The following is a 27860-nucleotide window of genomic DNA, read 5'->3' as shown; positions in this document are numbered from 1 at the left end:
GTGTGCTAGCCATCATCAGATGGACCACAGCTTTAGTTAGCTCAGGGTGGCAGGGCCGGGAGCGAGGTGGGGGGGAAGGGGGGGAGGTCTTTTCATGGGAAAGGGCCAGTCACCTACTGGAAGTCCTTGGGACCCATGGAGAGGCAAGAAGAGAGAACACCTCAGCCAAGAGGCCTCCACTCTGTGCTTGCTAGGCTTGGTATCCATTCATGCACCCAAAACCTGAGCCTAGCCTACAGCCTCTTCACCCATCCAGGTTCCCAGAGATCGCTACAGCTGTCCTTACTCTCCCTTCTCCCGCCATTTCCCCTTGCCCCACCCCAAGGAGGGATGCAGGTCCAGGCCCATCCGATAGTGCTGAGCTCATTCTCACAGACACACACACACACACACACACACACACACACACACACACCTGCTGTAGGTGCCTAAAAAGTCTCTGCTCAGGGTTCAGAGATGGGGGCTCCACCCTTCATTTGACCAAAAGTAAAGCTTACTATGGGTAAGTGTAAAGAAACTGGCTCAGATCCATCACCGGTGCTGGGGCAAAAATTTAGAGCTCAGACAAAGGGTTAGCTACGCTGGCATCTCTGCATCCCAGTGCTCACATGATGGACGCCCTCTTTTCCGTATTTGTTTCCAGATATTAACCACTCTCTGCCCAGTAGCTATAACTCATTCCTGAGTGTCTGGTGTGGGCACTAGAGACCCGAGCAGGGAGCACAGGGCTCCTTCCAGGAGTGACACAGCGCCCCGCCCCCCACCTCTCTCTCTCTGGGAGCTCATTACTGCATAGAAAGATAAGGCACAGATTTGGGAACTGGGCAGCAGAGCATCTAAGTAGCGATGAGAGAGCGAGAGCCGAAGGGAAGGAGTCTTTAGTAGCTCACAAGGGTCTGTCCAGTGGAGATGAAAGCTGTCACTTGGGCCCATGGGAAGCCGGACTGGTTTACAGGAGAAACAGAATTCAAGCCAGGCAAATTTTGAAGAAAGGGTAAAATAAGGAATAGTGCAAAAATACAACCCTTTACCTAGGAGAGCATTTAATGAAGAAATAAATCAAGAGATCAGAGTAGTAATCCACAAGGATACGATCACGTGGGCGACCGCAGAGGCGGAACACTGAATCCTGTCAGGCAGAAGATGGGCTCCGTGGGGGCCTGGTGGGAAAAGAGGCAGGAGAGGGAGGTAAAGATCAGAAGGTGGGAGGTGGGAAATGCCTTTCCCCAGCGGGGGCGGCAGGGAAACAGAAGGTTCTGGAAGAGAGCGTAAAACAACCTAAGAGCTCTGGGCAGGATGCGAGAAGAAAAATAACAGTCCCGCGTCCTACAATTTAGAAATTAATCACACACTAGGGAATTTTTTTTCTAAAAAGAGAACAGCTTCCTATCGTTTTCTTTTTTAAAAATCTATGTTCACCAGTCACATAAAAGAAACACATAATGCCTTCTACACCACAGTGGAAGGAATCTGTCCCCAAAGGTCCCTCCTTTGTATAAATCATGCCACCACAATCGACGCTTCAATAAAAATGAATATTTATGAAATGTAAAATGACTTGGATTAACTTATTCCAATTTCACCCTCTAAATTTAGATTTTTTTTTAATCGCGCCAAAATGTAGATTTTTTTTTTTTTTTATTACAAAAGCAAGTTGGGGGAATATATATACTTGACAAGAAAAAGGGAGCAAAAAAAAATTTTTTTTTAAGTTGAAGGATGACAAAGGATGACAGAAAGGTGGCTGGTTGGGCTAAAAACAGCAGAGGCCATTTTCAAAGTAGCTGTTTAATTCAACAACAAAGCCACATTAGACAAAGCAAGTTGTTTAAAACAACACGAAATGTAAAGCCGAGCCAGCCCCACCATCCTCGTCTCATGGCATAGCATAAACCCAGCCTTTCATTTCTTAGCCATCCTTCCCAAGCTTGCTCGGGCTGTGGACTCTTAGCTTGCTCCTTGTCCACACACCGACCTGCCCTGGCCTTTGCAGCCACTGTATCTTGGCAACCTGTCTCTTCCTAGAGATGCCCCATCTTTTACGCCTGCATGCGGCATCCTTGAGGCTGAACCATCACTCATTTAACTAGCCCCTGATGATGGGCACCTGTGACGCTTCCAATCTCTTGTCTCTGCAGATGAAGCTCCAGCGAACAGCCTGGTGCGGTCCTCATTTGGCGTGCGTGTGAGCAAATCTGGAAGGCAAATCCCCAGAAATTGAATTCCTGAGTTCGAAGGTAAATGTGCATTTAAATTTTTGGTAGATGCAGCCAAGTTGCCTTCCATGAAGAGTGGAGCCGGCTGACACCCTCTAACAACACACGAGAGTGCATGCTTCTCTCGCGCTCTCTCTTTCAGCCGACAGAATGGATCATTGTTTCTGGATTTTTGCCAATCTGAAAAATGAAAACTGGCATTTGCATTTTCCTCACTGAGTGAACTTGAGCATTTTTATGTGTTTAAGAACCAACTATACTTTCTTTGGGAATAAAGTGTTCAAAACATCTGCCTGATTTGTAATCACTGTAGCATTTGTCTTACAAACTTCCAGAAGTTTCTGCTCTATTGGGAAAACTAGTCCTTGCCTTTGCATGCTGCCACACCCTAGGCTGACTTCTGACTTTGCTTGTGTAGTTTTTGCCATACATACTTTTTTTTCTAAAGAATTGTTTTAATGTGTATGGGTGTTTTGTCTGCACATAAGTCTGTGCACTGTGTACATGCAGTGCTCCCAGAGGCAAGAAGAGGGTGTCAGATCCCTTGGAACTGGAATTGCAAATGGTTGTGAGTCACCATGCAGGCTCTGGGAATTGAACCCAGGTCCACTGGAAAAGCAGCAACTTCTCTTAATTACTAAGCCATCTCTCTAGCCCCACAGTTTTAATGTAATCTAATTACCAGCCTCTTGATTTTCTGGCTGTGGATGCAAAGGCCTTCCTCATACTACAACTATAAAGAAATTCTCCCTTACTCATTATTTCTTTTTTTTTTTTTTTTTTTTTTTGCTCTTAACTAAAGAGAGCAAACATGATGCTATCCACTGGTAATCTCAGCATTCAGAGACCCCAATAGGAAGATTGCTGAGAGCTCAAAGCCAGCTTGGGTTACAGTGTTTTCAAAACCAACCTGGGATTCACATTAAAACTGAATCAAAAATAGCATATACACAAGCATGCAAACATACATACATATATGGGGGGGACGTTATATCGAAAATTCTAGAACACAGTGCATATGACAGCCCACTGTGTGACCTTGGATATGTTGTCTGACCTCCCTAGACTGTTTCCACATCCACAGTGGGGATAACGATAGCTGATACATCATCATATCATTGTGCAAATTAAATGTATTAATGCAGTTTCCTATAGTGCCTGGTGCATGATACACCAATAACCGTGGGGCTATCACCATTCTGTCTGCTTGGGATTTAACTTTTTTAAAGAGGTGATGACTAGAAATAGCATCAGTCTAACCCCGCATGTCTCCCCGCATGTCTCCCTGCCGGTCCCACAGAGCTGAGACGCCATGGTGACCATACGTCGTATCCTGTATGTATGTGTCTCAGAAGCCATGATTCTTCCTGCTTCATCCGTACATTCTAACCGCCTTATCAAGTCTGACACACTACTACCATGCACGCAATCACCAGTTACCCAAGTCAGCCTGCTCACGTTCCCATCCGCTCGAGATGGCCCAGAGAAAAGAAAGATTAAAAAGGCTTGAAGGTTACAAAATGGAAGTCTACCACCAGGCCGCAGATGGCAAGGTTAGCTCCAAAAGCATCGTATGGCAGTATTCACCTGGGACAAGGCAAGGCAATCCTAAACAGGTAGGCCCGGTGGTCTAAAAGGGGATACACTGGCCACAGAACGTTTGAGAGAATGGGGTACGGGTAACGACAGACTTAGATGCATGATACAGAGACAGGAGGAGGGGGGAAGCTGCAATGTAGGAGAATACAACTTTCGAACTAGGAATATGATGCCTGCAACTTTCAAAGTCGTGGTCCCCATAGGGGGACCATATCATAGGATATAGTGAGGAGGTGAAAGGGAAAATTTTTAATTAGCATTAAAGCAACCAGAACAGCAGAGCTCTCTAACTCATAAGTGCAGGTTGACAGGTATGCTAGCCCAAGGTCCCAGATGATAAGTCACAAAGAATGCAGAGATAGGAGACAAAGGCCTATTGAGTGTTCCAGGGACCGGCTGGCCATAAAAGATAGGGAAGATACACAAGGACAAATTCCTGAGAGAAACAGGTACCGGACATGGTCGAGTGAGAATTGAGCCAAGACCCCTCATCCGATCTTATGGTGTCTGCTTAATCCCCCCCTGAGGCCCACACACAATGTTCCAGATTTGAGTTTAACCAGATGTGTCGTTAGCTCAGATAAACATCTACCCTCGGGTTCCAAGAAAGACAGGAACCAAGGACTGTACCCATGTGATTAAGTCTGCGCTTACCCCAGATCTGCCTATGCAATTTGCTGATGTTCAAATGTTTGAAACAACCAATCGTGTGTGGCCGCGCCAAAACTTCCCACTCCCCCCGACCCTTGCCCATATAAACCCCTAACCCCTGGGCTTCTGGGTCGACCCCTCTGTCTCCTGCGTGAGATACGTGTCGACCCGGAGCTCCGCCAATAAACTGCCTCATGTGTTTACAGCAAGACGGTCATTTGTGTGTCTTTGGGAGCGCGCCATCCCGAGGCTTGAGTGAGGGTCTCCCTTCGGGGGTCTTTCAGAGGCACACGGCTGCTGGACCCACAGGCAACCCTAAGCAAACCCTCTAGCCTCCCTTGCTCTCAGCTACTACCTACCTTAGGACCCTTCCTACCAGAGACCCTCCAGCCCACCATGTGGCTGGGAGACAACACGGCATAAGATGGCTGCCCACTCTCCCTGTTTAATTGACTTCGGGGGAGGGAGGGGGGAAATCACTAATTTTGGAGTCTGTGCAGCTGTGGAATATATTAGACGTCGCCCACACCCCCCTATCTTTGCTGCAGATAACCCTTGTGATGTGTAGGTTGTGACTTTCGCTGTATTTATGGTTCAAAGAAAACTCAGCAATGGCAACCTATATGCTGTACTCAACTATATGTCTGCTTTGCGTTTTTTTGGAGTTAAGTCTGAGCTTACCCCAGTTCAAGGAATGTTTGTTTGAACTGGGCAGCACAAGGTTAATGGTTTAGCAAAATCTCCTAGCCCCATCAAGCCTGAAGAGTTTAAGATAAGATATGGCCACTGTCTACAGAAGTATCCAGTGGCCTTGTGATTGTGTGCCAGGTCTGAGGATCACCAGCCACCAGGTTTATGAAGCCCCACTCCAAACTACAGAGAGATTTCCTGGAAGCGGACAGTGACCTGTCATCTCCTAACCTAAACCCTCTCCCTGACCCTCTCTGCCTAAAGATAAAAGGAGCCTGAAAAATAAGTCAGGTTTCCCGGGCCACCTTCTTCTGGCTTTGCTGGCTTACCAAATAAATCGTCCTTTGTCCCCAAATACTCCTCCTCAAATATTCAGGTCCCTTTCCAAGTGGGAAGTAAATGAGCTTGGATTCTGTCCTGGGGACACAGTGAGAAGCTGTCAGGGATGAATACTTCCAAGAGTGGAGGCTAGAACTCGTACAATGGGGCAGACAAGGTGGCTTAGCAGGTAAAGGCGCTTACCAGCAAGAGCCACAAACTGAATTCAACTCCTGGGCCCTAAAAGTGGTGAAAGGAGAAAACTAAGTCACACTGGTAATCAGCAGACCTTCCCATGTGCACTTGGGGCTTAAGTAAGCACGAACAGACACCTAGAGGCCTTTACCCATAAACAAGCAGTTTCTGCAAATGGGGAGACAAGCCAGCAGGCCCTTGAAGTAAGCAGAAGCTGGGCGGGGCCAGGGGGTGGGGGCAATATTCTTGTAACGGGCGCGAGCCTAAAATTCCACTTCAAGTTCGCAAGGTTAGGTCTCCCTCCAGCGCTTCCAGGGACAGGCACAACCAGAAGCTCCTAGCGGGCTAGGTGAGACCAAGGCTGGGCTCCCACCACGCTCTTCCTAACCACAAACACAGATCTGCAGCCTGGCAGGGTCAACTCCCAACGCAAGAATCTTTGAGAGCCAGACTCAAACAAAGGGAAGCACGCAGGCAGGAGACTACCCCGCTGAGCTCCCGCCCCTCCCGGGCTTGGGGGCTGCGGGGGGGGGGGGGGGCGTGGAGGTGTGGGGGGGCGGGGGAGAAAAAAAATGCTGCCTATTCGCGCACGCGCAGACCCAGACCTGGGACCCGCCCGAGGCCCCGCAGGGCTTCTTCCGGGAGGGCGCAGTGCGCAGGCTCGGCGCGCATGCCCAGCGCTCGTGCCGTCTTACCTGACACGGAGATCGGCTCCATGCGGCCGGGCAAGGCTTCTTCCGCGCTGATGACTTTCGATGCTGAGTCGCCCATCCTTCGTACCGGGATGGAGCTGGAGAGGAGCTGGAGAGCCCTTCTGGAGGCGGAGAGCATGGATGGTGTGTCCGTCCTTCAGGGCCGACCTCCAGGCCGGGCTGACTCTCTGGGGCAAAGTTCCCAGAGTACGAGAAGCGGCACGGGCCAAAAATTATGCTGGCTGGGCGCCACCGCAGGTTGTTGAAAGTTCCTGCGTTTCCCCACTTCCGCAGCCGGTGTTCCGGGGGGCCGTGTACTCATTCAACCACAAAGTAGAAAAGGGAAATCAGTGTGCGTGCATAAAAAGGCAGACAGCTAGAAGAAAGGCACACAGCTAGGAAACTTGTGTTTCTATTGGAACCATCTTGATAAATTGGATCGATCCGAAGTGAAGCCAACACCACAAAGAACCAAGTACTCAACTTGAAATGTATATTGTGTATGTATATATGTGCGAGTAAATACATTCTTAAGCCCATCTCACGGCCCGTAACATAGCCATTGCAGGCACAAATACATTGTTAATGCTGTTTCAGTGACGTTGGGTCGGATTTAATTCTGAAATCGTGAGAGGGAATATTCCTAGAACAAATCTCAAGTCTTTAGGTTGCTAGAGCCAGATGAGTTATTCGAGAGGTTGTCTGAGAGATTGTGGTTCACAGACTCTGCCAAAATGGGCGTGTAGTGTACCATGAAGAAAAGGAACAGAGGATTAGCACCTGCAGGGATTTGAAGCTATGAACCTAAGCTCCTCCGTAGGTTTCGTTACCACTTTGTGTTCATATGGGACTATGTTATAAGGACAGGGGATTAGCATATTGCATAAAACGTTGCCAGACATACCACGTTAAACAGATTAAGGTGTTTACCTTATAATGTAGAAAAGCCCCAACTGGACCAACTTGTATCAACAGTTTACTTTCAGCTTGGTTTTGCTGTGAGATTATGCCAAGCAGGTTCTTTCTACAAAGCCTTGCCTGAAACCATCCCAAGGTGCCTCTTCCAGGCTTTAAGGAGGCCTGGTCACTAAAGAAAAAGAAAATGCTGTCAAATATTTTGTACTTCTAAATTACTGCCTTTTGATGCATACCGACTTGCCTTTTCTGTTTTTGTGGTTGATGGACCGTGGGAAACATGCAAGAAAGCCTGTGTAACAGAAGAATCTGTAATGCTAGGGGAACCAATTATGCAATGCGAGGTACCCCAGAACCACAGTCCATACATATTTAGTATGTAAAATCCACACATGTCTACTTACCCACCAAGGGAGATGAGTTTAAAATAAATAGCTAAAAGCAATGTGTAGAGTTCTATTGTTCAGAGTAGTGGGATTCTACAAAAGCGTCTCTCCTGTCCTGGAAATCTAACTCAGGACAGCAGGGTTGGTGGTGGGCACCTTTACCTGGGAAGCCATCTCTCTGGCCCCAAGTTAAACATTGTTCAGCATTCTGTGCACATTGTTTAAACATTCTCAAGGATCCTAATGGCTGTGCTACACTCATGAAAACAAACATTTTTTTTTTAAGGAAAAGAGTATCTCCGTTTCCTTAAAGTTTCTTTTCTACAATGGTTTCTCACCTCATTTAACAAAATAGCTGTGTTAGCTGAGTTGTCTCTTTTCTTGTTTGTACATGACGAAGTCTTTCTGTGTAGCCCTGGCTAGCGTGGAATTCACAGAGACCCACCAGCCTCTGCCTTCCAAATTCCACAATTAAAGCTGTGGCCACTGTACCCAACCTCTGAGCTTTGTTTTTTTGAGGAGAGAAATAATTACTCTATTTTCAAAACTAGGCCTTGCTACCTTTAGATTCTACAACCATTTCCTTCTGAGCTACACTCTAAATTTATTGACACATGCTGATGTAATTATACTCAGTCTCACATTTATTTATTTGTTTTGTTTTGTTTTTGTTTTTTGAGATAGGGTTTCTCTGTGCAGCCTTGGCTGTCCTGGACTCGCTTTGTAGACCAGGCTGGCCTCGAACTCCAATCCAATCGGCCCACCCCTGCCTCCCAAGTGCTGGGATTAAAGGCGTGCACCACCACACCTGGCTTATACTCAGTCTTTCTGTCAAATTCTAACAATTTATATCCTTCAAGATACACTCTACACATTCTCTTTGGGAAAACAAAGACTCTCAAAGCACAAAAGGTTCAAGAAAATAGATTATTTCTATTAAATATGTCAATTTAGAAGAAGAAATCAATCTCCTACTAAGCAGGACCCTGGCTTTTCTTCCACAGTGAATGGGCCAAAAAGAGAGTTCAGTCATGCTCTTTCTTCCGGAACCTTAGTCTACACCGAGAACCCACATAAAAATGCTAGGCATGTTAGCCAGCTTATTTTAATTGAGGGCAAAGTAAAACCACCAAACTGGACCACTCCGTGGGTAGAATGGAAGGTTTATTAGCAGTCAAACCAACCAAGGGTATCTTGTGGTAGGGCAGAGAGACAAACAAACTAGAGGAAAAGCAAGCAGATTTTATATGACAGCAGGGTGGGGATCTTTGAGCTGATATAGGCTGTCTGGATTGATTGGGAACTAGGTGCCTTTGCCTAAGGTAGTTGACTTTGGAGGAAGATTAAAAGTTCCTGGTAAACAGAACCCTCATTAGATCCAATTTTTCAGCAAATAGAAACCTGCCTTTAAGTTTGTTTACCTGGTAACAATCCTTCTGTTTACCCTGCCGAAAGCCTTAGTGGGACAGCGTCGCCAACACTGGCATTTTGTGATGCCACCTTGGACCTAACACTTGCAATCCTAGCACTGGGGAAGCAGAAATAGGAAGATCCATAAGGCATTCTACCCAGCCAATTTAGCCTACTATGTGAGCTCCAGGCCAGGAGGACCTACCTCAAAAATACATACATACATATATACATACATACATACATACATACATACATACATGCATACAATAGAATGGCACACGTGAGGAATAGAGAAATGATACCCAGATCAAATGGCCTCTGATCTCCACAAGCATACAACCAAATGAACCATACACCATACAACAAGCATGGTGGTGCCAGCCTATAATCCCAGTATTTGGGAAGTGAAGCTGTCTTAGTTGGGGGTTTATTGCTGTGAAGAGACACCATGACCATGGCAACCCTTATAAAGAAAAACATTCCATTGGGGCTGGCTTACAGTTTCAGAGGTTTAGTTCATTATCACCATGGACTAAAGTATGGCAGCATCCAGGCAGACACGGTGCTGGAGAGGTAGCCAAGAGTTCTACATCTTGGTCTGAGGCAGGGATTGGATTCCACACTGGGCAGAGCTTGAGCCTAGGAGAACTCAAAGCCAGCTCCCATGGTGACACACTTCCTCCAATAAGGCCACACCTATTCCAAAAAAGCCACACGTCCTAGTAGTGCCATTCCGCATGGGTCAAGCATTCAAACACCTGAGTCTCTGGGGACCGTATCTATTCAAACCATCACAAGAGGCAAGAGGATCAAGAGTGAAAGGCCAGCCTCAGCTACACCTTGAGTTTGAGGCCAACCTAGGCTACATGAGCTCGGTATACCACAAAAAATAAAAAAATAAAAAATAATAAAATAAATAAAAACCATGGAAGAAGTCGACACACAAAGACATTTTCATCTAGCAAGGATTTGGAAGGTGAGTTTTATCTAAGTATGGGTACACTACTTCCCTAATGAAAACATACTTGCTTCTTAGTCACATATCAGTGATTGGCCATTTCACCTTAATATACATTTGTATTACTACTACTCATAGACTCTGCTAGAACCTTCCTTGGTTTAAGAGGTAGCTAACTATGTCCCACCACAGGCCAAGCATCCATGAGATCAGGCACATGGAGGACTCAGGCTTTCTGAAGAAGAAAATGCCACTGACTCAGAGAAGGTGCTTAAGAGCCAACATGTGCCAGGCATTTAACTGTCAGCTCTACTCTTTATTAAACTGTAAATTCAGCAAAGGTATCCTGGCACATTCACACAGAAATGGTTTCACTTACCTGGGTAGAGAGACACCCTTATAAATGAATAAATAAAAAGCTTAAGTGACATTTACATTTGCATACTTATAACCAAGTGGCTTTATTTATGGTGTGTCCCCAGAAGATACAAAGCTGTCTGGAGAATTTAATTAATTGCATGGATTATTTTACTGCATTTTGAAGAGGAAAGTAAAACAAGAATAGCCTTCATTACAAAACAGGAAGCTCCTGTTAGCTCTGCATGCTTTATTTTTAACTTTCACTCCAACCCATTTTCAAAATTCTATAGGTAAGGGGATGTAGGCTCAGAAAGATGCCCAAACAGCTACTAAAAAAGGGAACCTGGATTTGAATATGAGCTTTCCCAGGTCCCAAGTTCAAATTCATAGCTTTGACCAGGCATGATGGTGCATGCCTTTAATCCCAGCACTCAGGAGACAGAGGCAGGCCACTGTCTGTGAGTTCAAGGCCAGCCTAGTCTACAAAGTGAGTCCAGTACAGCCATGACTACACAGAGAAACCTTGTCTCAAAAAAAAAAAATGATCATGGCTTTACAGAAAAAACAAGCTGAGGTGGACCTGACTCAGATAAATGGCTCAGTTCTTCAACATTGACTTCGTGATTTGGATCCGAGTGGAAAACAGAATGAAATTATTTGGGTAAAAAGTAAAAGGACCCACCTTCAAGGGACCTTCCCAAGAGACAAGCATGTATCTTTCCCCCGCCCCATTCTTTCATCTCTTGTGTGGACACTAGCAGAGCCACCAAATTCTAATTGAGCCTATCCTGGCCATTGATAAAGTGACAATCCCAGGGGGAAGATATGGTTCTGTACAGCTCCAAGGTCATGACTGCAGAGGCAAGGGCACACTCCACTTCTTACCTGTCTCCTTGCCTGAAGGCTAACATGGAGCAGTGAGAACCAGAGCAAAACAACCAATGCACTCACAAGAGATCCACCTGCCTCTGCCTCCCTGGGTGTGGGATTACAGGCATGCGTCACTGCGCCTGGATAGATTTATTATTTTTATATATGTGTGCATGTGCATGCCTGTGTAAGTTTGTGAGTCCCATACGGGTACTGGTACTCATTAGGCCAGAAGGACCAGATCTCCTGGAGCTGGAGTTACAGGCAGTTGTAAGCCACCTGATGTGAGTGCTGGAAGCCAAACCCAAGTCCTCTGAAAGAGCCATAAATGTTCTTATGCCCTGGGTTAGCTCTCCTGCCCCTAGAGCTCATGTGTGAGAGCCAGGCCTGCTGGCATACTGCTGCAATCCCAGCTACCCTGGATATTGAAATGGGATGATTATAAATGCCGGGCATGGCTGCACTACAGAGTGAGTTCTAGGCCAATCTGAACAATTTCATGAGAACCTGTCCCAAAATGAGATGGGGAAAAAACATGCTGGGATACAGCGCAGTGGTAGAGTGTGTGCCTGGCCCTCATGAAGGCCTATGTTCACTCCCTAGAATTACCAAAAATAAATCAATCAATAAATAAACAAACAGACAGACAGACAAACAATCACTTGGTATTATTTGTTTGCTTGAGGGTTTTTTTTTATTAGTTCTTAGTCTGTTTTGTTTTGAGCCAGGGACTCACTAAATAGCCCTGGCTAACCTGGAACTCACTATATATAAACACCAGGCTGGCCTTGAACTTACACTGGTTGAGCACCACCATGCCTCACTGTTTTGTTGATTTTTTTCCCCTCGGTGACAATTAAACAAGATAGGGAAGTGCCTAGACTACTTCCTCACATGTAGCTATTAGTTATGACTGTAATGATATTTAGTCATATAATCAGCAGAGATATATCTCCACAGGACAGTAAGCGCTATGCAGGCAGAAATCAGGTCAGTATTTGCTATTTACTGCTTCCCAAAAGCCCACTGCAGGTCAGGCACTTAGTGTGCACTGAGCCAACATTGGCAGAACGACTTCATGGACCAGTCTCAGCATCTCCTGACCATCTGCATGAATCTATCTCTGTCTTCCCCTCCGCTGTGGGATGCTCAGTGGGCTAGATACATATAGTACTTCTCCCACACTCAGAGGCGGGAGGATCATGAGTCTGAAGATAGCCTGGACTACGTAACCATGTAGAAAGGAAGAAAAGAAAGACTCATCAGATCTTATTTCATTATCTGAATGTCCACAGATTTGTGTAAAAATTATGCGTGCATGCCAGCTTGCACAAAGCACACACACACACTCATACATGCACGCAGGCGCTAATAATAATAACAACAACAAACTTATCAACATTATCTCTTCTTCTCTAGTTATTTACTAATGCAACAAGATCACCTCAGAGAGCACACTCCACAGTGAGCCTAATTTAACCACCATGACTACTGCTACTGTCTTCTAAGAGAGAACAAGCCCCAAGCACTGGAGGCCGCTCACAACATTTGCTTATGAATTGAGCAGAGAGCAAGGAGACCTGGCATCCAAGTGAAGGTCTGGATGGTAACCTGGTTTTGGATTAACCAGTTCTGTGACCTTTGACAAAGTATTTTACTGTGTTGTCTTTTCTTTCTTTCTTTCTTTTTTTTTTTTTTTTTTTCCTCATCTGTGACATTGAGAGGACAGGAGAGGGAAACCACAAGGTCTCTAAACTCTCTGAAACACAAACTTTTGTAGCTGAGAGAGCGTTTTGTGATTCCTAAGTCCACACTGTCTAATGGTGGCACTGAAAAGTCACCTGCTGCACGCAGCTGCCAGGATCTCCGTGTAAGACATTGCTCTCAAGCACAAGAATCCTCTGGAACTGTGTGCTGAGTGACTGAGAGGGTGAAGGGGTGAGGGTCAGGGTAGCTCGCTGAAACTCGTTTTAAGTACACTATTTTTAATCATTGGTTTTATTATTTGTATTATGTGGTCGTGTGCCTGTGCATACAGGTGCCCACAGTGCCAGGGGAGGGCACTGGCTGCCCTGGAGGTGGAGGAGTTACAGGCAGTTGTGAGCAGCCCAATGTAGGTGCTGGAAAATGACCCCAGGCCCTCTTCAAGAGCTTAAGTGCTCTTAACCCTCAGCATTTCTCCAGTCCCCTAGACAGACAATTTGAAAGCTTATTGGGTGACTACTTATTTGAGTATTTATAATCACTGATAACTCAGTCAAGTACTTATATGAAGATAGATAATACAATCTGTTAATTGTGCCTTTTTTTTTTAAGGACACTTTTTTTAACCTCAAAATACATGTACATCATTCATCTTTTTTCTTCAGTGTTGCAGCGCTCTCCCTAACCCCTCAGAGAGAGAGAGAGAGAGAGAGAGAGAGAGAGAGAGAGAGAGAGAGAGAGAGAGTGTGTGTGTGTGTGTGTGTGTGTGTGTGTGTGTGTTTATGGTAGATCATTCTTGTCATGCCAACATCTGGGAGGCTGGCGTAGGAAGACTGCTTCAGGTTTTAAGGCTAACCTGTGGACTCCATAATGAGTTTTAGACCAGTCAGGGATATAGTATGAAATGCTGTCTAAAAAAAAAAAACAATAGGGGCTGGAGAGATGGCTCAGTGGTTAAGAGCACAGCCTGCTCTTCCAAAGGTCCTGAGTTCAACTCCCAGCAACCACATGGTGGTTCACAACCATCTATAATGTAATCCGATGCCCTCTTCCAGCCTACAGGTGCACATGCAGCCAGAGCACTATATACATAATAATCAATAAATAAATCTTAAAAAAAAAAACAATAGACAAAAAACAATAGAGAGAGAGAGAGAAGGAAGCATGGCACACCCACACTGACTCTCTAGACAGTAAGCAGATGTTTACTTTCTTCATCCTTTCTCTCACAACTATAAATAGCAATTTTTTTAACTCAGAAAAAAGATAAAGCAGTTTAATGGCTCATTTATTAAATAGTCTGAACTCAGGGCACATGATAAGCAGTTAATGAACTTTGTTGACTCTCTAATTACAAACACATTACCGTTATTTGAGGAAGATCAGAGCTGAGAGGAGCGGCGGCCGTTGCTGACAGTGCAGCCGCTGGATCTGCCCTCCCACCCAGCAGTTTTCCAAAGGGTCCTGCCAACTTTCTGTTGCCCCTGGAAAGTGCACCTCAGGCCAATTTGATCCACCCTGAGAGAGACTTCACTCACCTCTACTGTGGCATTCATACATACCTTTCCCTTCCAACCCAGCATGACTTTCACTTCCCTCCCCTCTTTTGTGGGGTCAGAAGGACAAGGACGAAGAAACAGATCCACCTTCTGGTGATTGGATTGCCAGCCAGTCTATCTACAGGTGACACTAGGCACAGGAGCTCCACCACTAGAGAAGCCCCTAGCTGCACGGAAGCCCTTTAACTCTGGAAACCTAGGCACACTTGTATCTTATAACAGGGTGTTAAAAACGTTTTCCACATGGGATCCCTTTTCATCCAAGAAAGGCTTACATGACCCAGGTATATAGATACATAAAATAGTTCTACAGATCAAACATTTACTGATAATAAATCATCAGGAAATGTATTTTAAAGCAATTCATATATATATATACTATTTTTTCTATTTTATTAATTTATTCAGATTACAACTCAATTGCCTTCCCATCACTTGTATCCTCCCATTCCTCCCTCCCTCCCACTTTCACCCTATTCCCCTCCCCTAGGTCTATGACCGAGGGGGACCTCCTCCCCCACTATATGGTCATAGGCTATTAAGTCTCATCTTGGTAGCCTGCTTATTCTTTCTTTGAGTGCCACCAGGCCTCCTCACGAAGGGGAGGTAGTCAAATATGGGGCACCAGAGTTCGTGTGAAAGTCAGTCCCCACTCTCCATGCAACTGTGGAGAATGTCCTGTCCATTGGCTAGATCTGGGTAGGGGTTCAATGTTTACTATTGTATTGTCCCTGGTTAGTGCAATGGTTTGAGCAGACCCCTCTGGGTCCCGATCCACCCATCATGATGTTTTTCTTATAGGTTTCTAGGACCGGGCACTTGCATTGTAATGAGATGGATACACTTGTTAATTTTTACATGAAGAATTACATCTTGTCTGGATATTTGATATTACAAGATTTAGGACATCTTCAACATCTTCCAGAGCTGACTGGCATTTTGATTTTATAATCATCAGTGCTGAGAACACTAGTTCACAGAAACACACAGTACAAAATGGCAGGAGCATGTTTTAGGGCTTTTCAGGAATTAAAAATTCTTTCCAACCCCAGACAAAAACATAGTAACAATGTTTTATGAAATGTAAGTCTGCACTCAAACAGTCACTGTTAAAAAGCCATACGTTCTGATGCAGTGCAACACAATAAATAAGCGAACTTTGACACCTATACACTGAGGAACGATGGCAGGAAAATACTGGAAGCCGTTGTGCTCCAAAAATTAAACCACTGTTCCTATGAGAGCAGACAATTTGTACGTAGTAAAAACACATGCATAACATACAAGAGTCACTAATCGGCGCTGGGATGTGGCAGGCGGTGTTTGTTGGTACTGTGTGGTGGGATGTTAAGGTGTGTGGCTGTGTTCTGTGGAGCAACACCATGCAACACGGACCTAGCGCTGAGGGAAACACTCCCTATGCATTCAAAAACCTTTTACCTTTGCCATTTTTTAGTTTGGGTTTGTTTGTTTGTTTGTTTGTTTCATTTTGTTTGCAACCCCCCCACATGATAGGCTTGTGATCCATAGCTTAAGAAGTTGGGTTCTGGGGTCAAAATGAATGTGTCTAATTTCTTTCCAAGGTTTCCCTGAGTCCAGGAGAAGGCCCTGCATGCTCACCTCACTGTACATACCAGTGGGGTTCCTCTGCACCCCACCTCCTCCCTCCACAGTCCTTTTCCCAGCTAGGAAGAGCACAAAGCTGATCTCTCAGCAGTCCCTGTGCACTGTCAGCAGGCATTTCCCCGGGGAAAATCTGATTCCCTATTACAGACTTAACAACAGCCATGGCAAGTCTGATTACATTAGCTTTGGGGAAACGGTCCCGGGGACCTCTCCCGAAGGCAGACCATCCACTCCTGAGCTCTGAAGGCACGTCTAGCTTCTCGAGAGCAACTGGATGCTCCACCAATTGTAGAAAGATCTCCTTTGGGAGACAGGGGTTTCTAGAAATCAGAAATTGAACCTAGGGCCTCATACATGCTTGGTAGCTGCTTTGCCATTGCCTAAAAAAAAATGCTTTTTGTTTAGGGAGTTCTTGATGGCTCTGTGCCTTAAGTTTTGAGTTATCTTTGCAACCTCCAGGAATACATCCAGCTGCATAGCTGTCATATAGTCATAAGGAAATAAGACTGGGGAAAAAAAACCTACATGTCCCTGTGTGTGTGTGTCTGTGTGTGTGTGTGTCTGTGTGTGTGTGTGTCTGTGTGTGTACTGTGTATAATTTGCTTTTTTATTTTTGAAATTAGGTATGTTGGCTAGTTTTATGTCAACTTGACACAAGCTAGAGTCATCAGAGAGGAGGGAGCCTCACATGAGAAAATGCTTCTATAAGATCAGGCTGTAGGCAAGCCTGTAGAAAACTGGAGTGGGGTAGGGGATTCGAGACATGGTTTTTCTGTGTAGCCCTGCCTGTCCTGGAACTCACTCTGTAGAAACAGGTCAATCTTGAACTCAGAAATCCACCTGCCTCTGCCTCTCGAGTACTGGGATTGAAGGTATGTGCTGCCACTGCCATCAAAAATATTTTCTTAATTAGTGATTGATGTGGGAGAACCCGGCTCATTGTAGGTGGTGCCACTCCTGGCCTGGTGGTCCTGGGCTCTATAAGAAAGCAGGCTGAACAATCCAATAAAGCGCCCTTTTATAGCCTCTGCATTAGCTTCCGCCTTCAGGTTCCTGCCCTGTTTGAGTTCCTGTCCTGACTTCTTTTAATAATGAACTGTGACACAGAAGTACAAGTTAAACGAACCCTTCCCTCCCCTACTTGCTTTGGTCACGGTGTTTCATCCAACGGTCTTACGTTATAGCCCTAGCTGGCCTGGAACTCACTTTGTAGGGTAGGCTGGCCTCACACTCGCACTCACACTCACACTCGCACTCACACTCACACTCACCTGCCTCTGACTGCTGGAATGAGAGACATACGCTCCTGTGACTGGCTAATTTGCATTTCCCTGATACACTTTTTAATTTTACATTTCCCCACAGTAAATAAATAAACACTGTTTAACAGACTAAATTGAGCCACCACCTCTTGGTAAACAGGAAGAGGCCGCCATCTATTCCAAGCAGCTCAGGCTTTTCTCTCAGCCACACACACTGAGCAACCTTGTTAATCTTCCTCCTGTTCCTTTAGTCATAGCTGGGAGGGAAAGATAAATTTTCCACTTCAGGTTTATCAAAAAAAACTGTTATCACATCAATGAAATCAGTGCTTTAGGTAGCTAATTGCCCAATTTCAGTTTACATTTCAAAGGGATCTGGTTCTCTGTTTGGGGGAGTTTGTTTTGCTCAATTCTTATTAGCAAACAAATATTTCTAAGCCCATAGCCAATAATTATAGGGCATGTTGTGCTCTTGGTGTTATGAAAGAGGCTTTTCCGACTCCCCTTATACCTGATTCAACTTGTTTTCCTTTGTTTCTTTAGTCAGGACCTTTGTACATAGCACAGGCTGGACTGCAGTGCTTGGCCCTCTGGCCCTCGCCTCGTAAGTGCTGAGATTGTAGAAGCAATCTCTCCATCATGCCTAGCCTGCTTCAACTTTTATTCCAAAGTTGTTTGTTTGGTTCATTGGTTGATTGGTTGGTTGGGTTTTGTTTTGTTTTTTTTTTTTTTGAGACAGAGTTTCCCTGTGTAGCCTTAGCTGTCTTGGATTCACTCTGTAGACCAGGCTAGCCTCAAACTCACAGAAATCTTCCTGCCTCTACCTCCCAAAGTGCCGAGATTGTAGGCACGTACCACCAGGCCCTGCTACTCCAAAGTTTTTTTTTTTAATGAGCTGAAGTTGAACAGTTATGAAAGACTTCGTTAATATGTACAATTAAACAGCAGGTTCTATAGGAGCTGGGGAGGCGGCTCAGTGAGTGAAAGCACTTGTTATGAAAGCATGAGGAGCTGAATTCGAATCCTCAGCATCTACCTAAAAAGCTGGGTGTGGCCACAGGCAGCACTAACCCCAGCACTGCAGGAGGTGGAGACAGATGGAGTGACTTAGCCTGCCGCCTGCCAGTCTAGCTGCAGGCTCAGTGAGAAATCTTGTCTCAAAGGAAGAAGGCAGAGACTGACAGAGCAGGACACTCAGGATCCATTTCTGGCCTCTGAGCACATGCAGATGGATGGAGCCATCTTTAACTATGCTTATGTGTAATCCCTTGCATCTCTAAATAACAATAATTATAATAGCAATAACAAAAACCACGGGAATATTTCAAACATTTTACACGGTACCAAATATTATATATATATATATATATATATATATATATAAAGGAAAATAGCCAATGGGATACAATCTACCATTGGTTTGGGTCCTCCCAGATGACAGTACATTTGGGCTTATTTTCAAATGCCCATGATGACTTTTTAACCAAAGAACTTCAACTCTGGGTTTGATATGTAAATGCGAGGTAAAACACATCTTTGTTTATAGACTGTGGTTGCTTGCAGTATTCTTTTTATTTGACTTATATCGCCTGTAAGTGATACACAGAATTTTTCTAGGCCACAACTATCTTTCCACCAGCACTTGTCCTTGAAACAGTGACCTTCGCTCATGAGCACAAAGAGAGAAGACTCCATCTCTGCCTTATGTCTTCCATACATGTTTCCATGTCTAGCAGAGAGCTGAGCTTTGGGTGGCATGTGCTTCCAGAAGCCTCGCAGAAGGTTTAATTGAGACTTAAGCACTCAGCAAATATTTGTGGAATTAAATTGAGTTTCGATGATTATTCTGTAAATCTTAATGCACGGGTACATTAAAAGGTTAAAAATAATGGCATTTCCACTACAAAAATCTGTCTAAACCTATCAGGATGCCAGGTGATACTGAGGGGCTGTTGTTGGTTATTTGGGGTTCCTTAAAGACAGCCCTTTGATTATCCTCCCGACTGCTGCTTTTTAAAGTCCCAGATTTCTAAACTGTCTCTGTTGGAGATAAATTCACTTCCTTAAGCCATCTGGTGGCTCCCACTTGTAACTACATCATCCACTCAGCCAGACCTGCCCAACGCCTATGTGCTCTGTCCTTTCTTGGCCATCTCTTACAGGGTGTGTTTTGATGAACTGGTACCCGAAGAATTTGTAAACATTAAAATTCCAAGAGAAATCTTAGTGGCTCTAACACCAGGGACACTTTAAAAGAAGAACGGCATAACAGAGACTGTTGGTAATGGAGTGCGAGTGCATTCTATGCATGAAATGAGGCAAAGCATATTGAATGGTCTTTAATGTACCAGGAGAGTGCCTAGGTGTTGGGGCTATAGAACCTAGCATGAAACACAGAAAACACAGGCCAAATGACAAAAGCAGCTTGTCAAGCATGAGATGGGAAACCCACCAGCTACATCTCTTGCACCCCATCCTCAACACCCTACAGCTGGCTCCCCAACTCCCACCCCACCCCACCCCACCCCCGAGCATACAACATACACCGAAATAGAATTTCTCTTTTAGAATCAGCTCATGAGACAACGGAACCGCAAGCTCGTTGTACACACTGACATCCCACCTTCCACAAAGCCCAGAATACTCACATCAAAGCTTAACCCTCAAGGTCATGGTGATGCCCTTGAACTGAGTCACGCCTGGGAGACCAAGGACTCCCACACTGGTAAACGAGCTCCCAGGTGCAGACCTAACTTAGCCAAATATTCTGAGGAGAGAGGAAAAGAAAGGGGGCACAGAATGAAATGTTACCTCACGGGAAAGGAAAGAGGTCACTCCTGCCTTGGCAAAGCCAAGGAGGCTCTAAAAAAGCGCGAAGAGTGAGATCATTTCAGAAGAACAGATAGACTTTCACAGCCTAGAACAGGGAGATGCTACTTTATTTCACACAGGCAAACATAAGGGTGAAGTATAACAAAGCAAGACTCACTCGGTAGCTGCAGGAAACACGGCACGTAAGGAGAAAGCAATAAAGCAATGGCTGGCTGCAGAGTTAGATAAGAGACAGAGGGGTAGCACATGCCTGCTATCCCAGCACCTTGGGAGCAGAGGCAGGAGGATCGTCAGTTCTAGGCCAGCCTGCACTATGGAATGAATAGTCAGAGGCCTCCTCCAGGAATTGTGGGTGACTAACATGTCCCCAGAATGCCCACTAGTAATGAAACCACTATGACTTAGAACTAGAACAATGGTATAATGCCAGAACTGTTCACGTTTTCAGAAGTAACACAGACACCATGTTAAAGGGATGCATAAGAAGACTTAGAAAGCCTGCTAGGGGGCCTGGAGAGATGGCTCAGCGGTTAAGAGCACTGACTGCTCTTCCAGAGGTCATGAGTTCAATTCCCGGCAACCACATGGTGGCTCACAATCATCTATAATGTGATCTGTTGCATACTGTATACATAATAAATAAAACCTGCTAGGTTAACCAGACCAGACTTTATGAGGGATTCCAGGTGAGGACGCAGTGATGGGACTACAGGGATAGCTGAGCAGAATAACAGGCCTTTGTAACTTGGACCAAAAGAACTTGGGGCGACACTAGGGCTATAGCTTAGTGGTAGAGCTCTTGCCTAATATGCCCAAGTCCTATTCCAGAAAAAAAAGAATATAGAAAAATTTAAGATGATTCCCAGATTTGTGGTCTATAGGCCAAGAGGGTGGGGGAGCTTCTGCGATTCTCCAGGCACTTTGCTCTGACAACAGGCTGGATAGGCAAGTAAAGTGCCACAGAGTTAATGAGTCTAGTGCTGGAAGCAGTCACATCAGTGTCCCCATGGGGCAGCGCTAGTGCACCACAGGTGGTGTGATGTGCAGGCCAGAGACACCGCAGGAGGTCAAGGTAGAGGGTATAGACTTGGAACAGGTCAAAACCCGATGCTATGGGGAAGGGAAGGGCCCCTGCGCTGCCCACACCTCAGTAGTCAAAGGAAGAACTGCACATCCCCTGTACAACCAGTGCATTCAGGTAACCCAGCGGGAAGGTGAACATCTTCCGCAGAGCCTAGAAATGACTCTGGAGCAGGGCACGTGGGAGGCTCAGTGAGGGTGCTGATCGGGAGTCATAAGGATGCTAGGGAGAATTCTAAAAATAAGATTTTTCCACTGCATGTGTCTGACTGCATGAGCATCCTCTGGCCAATCAGGGCAATTGTCATCCTCACCCTGAGCTGGCTGTCACTTCTCATCTTCACCCTCGACTAGAGCCCTGAGCCCTGGACCCAGTCAGCCCTAAGGATGCAGATGAGAAGGGACTGGGAGCCTGCAGGTGTGGAGGTGAGAAAATATGCCCCTGTCCTTTTTTCTGGCTCTCTCAAACCGCAGAAGAAATCCTACTCAAAGTCTCCCTGGGGAAATAACAGCATGATTCTTCAGCTGGACCTTTAAATTAAAAGGCTACCTGATTCCTTGTGGGGTGAGAGGATTGTTTCTCTTTCATCAATAAGTCAATTTGTCCCCTCTCATCTTCCATCCTTCTGCATTTTACAAGAAATTCATTCCAGTTAATATGAAAATGAGAGACCAGATTATGAAGGATGCTTATGGAAGGCATTGTAGTGATTCACTGAATCTGTCTGTTACTTGAGGTTTCAATAATACACTTATTTTTCTGTCATTTAAATGCTCTCGACATCCATCTGCTCACGGAACCAAGCTCAACATCTTAGCATTATACAGAATGTACTAATGGCAGGAGACTGAGCCCTCTATTAATATTAAAAGCTCCATGTCGCTTCCAGAGCATCAGTAGGGACTGTCCTAAAGGGAGGAATGATGGCCATATAAAAACAGTATTGGGATGAATCTGGTCCTATAAGGAACTCCCTCTGATTCTCTCTAAGGTGAGAGCTGTGGCTTGAGGGGTTGTTGTTGTTGTGTTTGGGTTTTTGTTTTGTTGTTGTTGTTGTTTCATCAGCACTATAGAACATGTGTGCTCAGAAAAAGATGCAAATGTGAGGCCTCTTTTCACAAATCATTCAGGATTTCAGGACAGTGATACTAAATCAGTACCAGGCCTCATGCAGCTACATACACTGCACACTCATGATGAAGCTGACCCTGCATTTACTCAACAGAAATGAAAACGTGTGTCACAGCAAGATACCCGCACAAATGTTCACATGACCTGAAGGCCTCTGTTTCCTAATCCTTATCCTTTGGAACCCTCTCCTTCCTGACCCCAGAGGTGATGGTTTTAGAAAATGAGGCCATGGACATGTGACTAGGTCATAAGGAAGAACTCTAATGAACAGAGTAAGTTTGATCAGGAAAGAGACGTCAGAGAGCTGGCTACTCCCTTCCATGATGTCATAGGCATTTTGGAAATGAATGGATCTGCCTAGTCTTCCAGCCCACCACAGGTCAGACAGAAACACAGGGACCTTCACAGGCAGAGCAATGTCAAGGCTCCATGCTCTGTATCCCACTGTGGTACCCAATGGACTGTGATGGCCTCTCCTCCAAAAGCATAGATGCTATGACACTATAACAGGATTGGTTTGGCTCAGTCTGGCCCTTCTGCCATGTGGCAACTCAATAATGAAGCTCTGCCTGATGCCACTGACTTGGTCTCAGATGTCCCAGCCCCTAGAACAATGAGCCGGCTAATTTCCTCTTATTCTGAAACACTGTGGTACTCAGTTATAACCATGTGGAACAGCCCTGTTACTATCCCTCCCCAACTGTCTCTGGGCCTACCTCCCAACAGGCTGGAACCAGATGGGACTTCAGGACTTTTAGAGCATCAATTCTCCTGAATGAAGAGAAAGGACATCCTGTTTGCGTGTGGATGCTTTAAGTTCCTTCAAGAGGAGCCACAGCATTTGACTTCCAAATGTCTCAAGTGGATCATGAATTAAACAAATTCCTTCACCTTATAGAACATCAACAATTCTAATTCCTCCTATTTCTGGCTGGAGGAGGAAATTAGAAAAGAGCGATAAAACATGCCTCGGTGGAGCATGCCAAGCCCTAGCTCAGCCATGGGAACAGAGCTCACCGCACTCTCAGAATAGGAGCAAGACAAGGAGCCCCATGGATCTCATTTCAGTGAGTCGCTACCCCAGGCCCATCCCAACCATGGCACCACAGGACCCAACAGCACAGAGTTAGAGAACAACCCCCCATGAACGACAGAAAAATTCCCATCCAAGCTCCCTTTAGTGTCTTCGCTGGCTTCCCGGACTATAGAAGGACATTTGCTGAGGTTGCAGGAAGTTATTAGGTGGCTCTGCAAACCCCTAGGAAAAGGTGATTCATGTTAACCTTGATGGACGCTTCTTCCCAGGCTTCCTCCACCTGCCACACTCTGTGTTGCTCCCAAGACTGGCTGCCATAGTCCACCTATTGAACAGAAGGAAGTGTATAGCTGCTCTGGTTTGGAGATGGTTTGTAGCCATGAGGCCTCATGTGCGGTAAGTGTGGTCCTCAGTTCAGTGGTGAGAGGGGGTGGTTCCATCTATAAGGTGGGGCTTGAATGCAAGGTAATTAGGTTGTTGTCAGTGTGCTCTCAGGAAGAGAATACTGTGCTCACAGGGACTCTTTTTCTTTATAGCACTATTCGTACTCCGGTGTTTTGTTACAGCAACAGAAAATAGAATCACACAGAACTGATGTGAGTTGAGCACCCACCATGTGCCAAAGAGGACTGTACCTAGAATGTCATTTCTTTCTCCTCCCTTCCTCATCACAGCCCTGCAACACAGACATTACTGTCTTTGTTCATGAGCCTAACAGCTTCTTCCAAATACAGGATGTAAATACCCTGGCAGAACACTTTGCTTATGTAGGCCATGAGAAGCAAAAGACCCAGATGCCAAAGGACCTATCTTGGCTTGACTTTTGTTTCCCAAAACAATATGTGTAAATCCTGCCCTCGAGTGTCCAAAGTGTAACCTTTGGAAACAGAGTTGTTGTCGATTGTGTTGGTTAGGATGAGATCATATTGGAACTGCCTGGGCCTTGTGACTAGTGTGAGTGGTGGTGTCCTCGGTTAACGATGTGGAAGAGTTGGCCACGTGAAGATGGAGGCACAGTGGAGTGACAGAGCCGTAAGCCTGTGAGTGTCAAGGCAGCCACTACCACCTCAAGTGTGACAGAAACAAGAAGGGTCTTAAAAGAGTCTCCAAGGGAGATTCTATGGGCACCTGTGGAGGCTCTGTGGAAGCCTTACCTTGGCTTCACTGGGATTGTACTGAGGCTGACAACTTCAAACCCTCTTTTGTGTTGGAACTGATCCCCCCCCCCACTCCCATGTTCCCACAGCACCCCGAGCAACCTTTTACAATCTGCTTCTGTCCATCTACCATCTTCTGAGAACAAAGACCCAGGCATGAATTGTGGGTGGGTTTTTGTAAATCATTGTGCCTTGTGGATTGTAGAATGCCTAATCCGCCAGAGCTGCCAAACTACAGGATTCTTCCGTGAGGACGACATGGAGAAGCCCCAGTGTCTTCAAGTTCAATGACAAGTTCAAGAACATCCCTGAATAACCCTCTCCATGCTCTTGTCAGCTGGAGCAACGTCGTGGCTCAAAGAAGATTTTGTGCATTCGTTCTGTGTTTTACGGCACCAGCTCTGATAGAAAGGCTGCCAAGCTTGCCCCTCTCCTCATTTCTTCACAGTTTATTATGCGGAAAAACGCGAGCCTTCTGTTTCCCTGCACTGTTAACTTGGCACCTCGTTTCACGTATGGGACTTGCATTAAAAGACACTACCCTCTGGGAGTTAATCAGCCATTTAAAGAGTAAAAGTGCTTTACAATCTGAGGACTCTCAGAGCTCATCTTCTGTGAAGATTGACGCTACAGGCCAGGTGCACAGAAAGACTTCTGAGCTGGGTGCCCGATCCTTCAACCCTCCCTCAAACAAGACGCTGATGTTGGTAGAGACCCACTTCCGAGATGAGGACACACAGAAGCTCAAGTGACACATTCAGGGGCACAGGGATAGTAAAGGACCAAACCCATCCCTCTGACTTAAGTCAGGATATTTCCCACCTAGTACATTCCTACATTTTTTTCCATTTTAATTGACAATTATTATATGCATTGCATAAGGCATGACGTTTTGAAGTATGTAATCATTGTGGAATGGCTATATTCAAGCTAATTAGCATATGCATTATCTCACATTTAAATTTTTTGTGATGAGAACGTATGAAAAAGTCAAGGGTTTTTAAGGAACTCCTTTTCAGACTCTCTATAAGCAATAGAATTTTAAAGAAAGTGACATTTCACACACACACACACACACACACAATACTTGGGATCATTGCTGTTGTTATTGGTTTAATTCTTTGAAAATCTCACACATGAACATGCTCTCAGCTCTAGGGGACATCCTTTATAGGCAGCCCATGGAAGGTTGCACAGTGAGTGATGCTCACTCATTTTGGGGGTGCCTCTTTGAAGATTCAGGTCTTCAGAGCAGGGCTAAAGAATAGTCTCTCAAGCATTACCTCTAGTGGCAACTCCTCACCTTGAAACAGGTGACTGAAGTGAGCATTCATGTCTTAGTGTGTCTTAGTCACTGTTCTGTGAACAGACACCAAGGCTAAGGCAACTCTTATAATATAAAGCATTTGACTGGGGGCTATCTTAACAGTTTCAGAGGTGTAGTCCTTTATGATCATAGCGAGAGGCATGGCAGCATTTGTGGCACTGGAACGGTAGCTGAGAAGTCAATACCTTCATCCACAGACTGAGAGAAAGAAAGAAAGAAAGAAAGAAAGAAAGAAAGAAAGAAAGAAAGAAAGAAAGAAAGAAACACTAAGCTGAGTGTGGACTTTTAAAGACCTCAACCCATCCCCAAGTGACACACTTTCTCCAACAAGGCCACACCTCCTAATCCTTCTAATCCTATCAAAGAGGTCCACACCCTGGTGACTAAGTATCTTAGTTAGGGTTACTATTGTGATGAAACCACATAACCAAAAAGCAAATTGTGAGGTAAAGGGTTTATTTGGCTAACACTTCCATATCACTGTTCCTCATCAAAGGAAGTCAGGAAAGGAACTCAAACAGAGCAGGATCCTGGAGGCAGGAGCTGAGGCAGAGACCACGGAGGGGTGCAGCTTACTGACTTGTTCCTCATGGCTTGCTCGGCCTGCTTTCTTATAAAACCCAAGACCAGCTACCAAGAGGTGGCACCACCCACATTGGCCTGAGTCCTTCCCCATCAATCACTAATTAAGAAAACACCCTCCCGGCTTGCCTACTACAGACTGAGGCATCTTCTCAATTGAGGTTCCTTCCTCTCCGATGATTTTAAATTGTGTCAAGTTGACATAAAACTATCCAGCACACTAAGTACTCAAATATATGAGCCTATGGAGACCATTTTTATTTAAACCACCACTGAGCGCAATAAAAAAGGTCAACTATATAACCCTTCTGTTTCAGTTGTCAGCCATATTTGGAACCACACAGAAAGGATCTTGTGTGTGGTTGTTTAACTAGTAATGGCCCCTGTAGACTCCTGTGTTTGAATGTTTGGCCATAAGGAGTGGCACTTTTAGGAGGTATGGCCTTACTGATGTAGGTGTGGTCTTGTTGGAAGAACTGTGTCACTGTGGATACGAGCTTTTAAAGTCTTACAGGCTCAAGCTGCACCCGGTGTGGCACACAGTCTCCTTCTGCTCCCTGTGGGATCAACATGTAGAACGTTCAGCTCCTTTTCCAGCACCATGTCTGCCTGCACGTTGCCATGTTTCTTTCCATGATGATAATGGACTAAACCTCTGAACTGTAAACCAGCCCCAATTAAATAGTTTCCTCTGTAAGAGTTGTGCAGTCGTGGTGTCTCTTCAATAAAACCCAAACTGGGACAGATCTGCAACCTGTTTCTCCCCTGGCCCATTGACCTTGAGTGACCTCTCTGAGCCTGTCATCTGCTTTATACAATGAGACCGTGACCTATCTCATAGGGTGATGTTGTAGTCTAAATATGTCACAGTCCCCTACAGACTCAAGTGTTTGAACACTTGGTCCTCAGCTGGTGACAAATTTTTTTTTTGAGAGATTGTGAAATCTTTAGATGCAGAGCCTGAGGAAGTGGGTCACTTAGGGGCATGCCCCACATTACTTCCTGTCACTTTTCTGCTTCCAGAAGTTACCATGTCCAGGAGACATTTCTGCTGTCATGCTTTTCCTTACCATGAAGAACTGCACTTTCAAATTATGAGCGAGCATAAATCCTTACTTCCTTAAAGTTGCTTCTTGCCAGACATTTGATCATAGGCACAAGGGTGTGTGTGTGTGTGTGTGTGTGTGTGTGTGTGTGTGTGTGTGTGATATTTACATAGGGTCAGTGCAAAACAAATCGTGACCATCACTTTCAATCAGACCAGTCTTCCCCCTAAAATATGTTATGACTAATAACAAAA

At 45.3% G+C, this 27860-nt stretch overlaps 1 protein-coding gene and 2 long non-coding RNA genes across 6 annotated transcripts in view; 1 reads left to right on the top strand and 2 right to left on the bottom strand.

Annotated features, from left to right (window-relative positions):
* MSRA (methionine sulfoxide reductase A) overlaps positions 1 to 6613 on the bottom strand; it is a 316653-nt gene extending 310040 nt beyond the window's left edge. Inside the window, exon 1 of one of the 4 annotated variants that reach the window (XM_084766944.1) lies at positions 6365 to 6613. In XM_084766944.1, the coding sequence (XP_084623070.1) occupies positions 6365 to 6500 (136 nt within the window). In that variant the 5' untranslated portion in view covers positions 6501 to 6613. The remainder of the gene's footprint in view (positions 1 to 6364) is intronic. The other 3 variants (XM_084766943.1, XM_084766942.1, XM_084766941.1) reach the window with 3 other exon arrangements.
* On the bottom strand, positions 1168 to 5719 carry LOC311588877. The gene is made up of 3 exons (XR_014776350.1): positions 5679 to 5719; positions 5486 to 5573; positions 1168 to 2396 (listed from the first exon to the last, which is right to left on the bottom strand). It is a non-coding gene; the product is annotated as an uncharacterized lncRNA (long non-coding RNA).
* Positions 6614 to 21673: 15060 nt separating the features above from the next.
* On the top strand, positions 21674 to 27655 carry LOC311588878. Its single transcript, XR_014776351.1, has 3 exons — positions 21674 to 21752; positions 23764 to 23890; positions 24061 to 27655. It is a non-coding gene; the product is annotated as an uncharacterized lncRNA (long non-coding RNA).
* The last annotated feature ends 205 nt before the right edge of the window (positions 27656 to 27860 follow it).

This window comes from Acomys minous (assembly GCF_964271855.1).
Source record: "Acomys minous genome assembly, chromosome: 18".
Classification (NCBI taxonomy): Eukaryota; Metazoa; Chordata; class Mammalia; order Rodentia; family Muridae; genus Acomys; species Acomys minous.
This window is presented reverse-complemented; position numbering and strand designations above follow the sequence as displayed.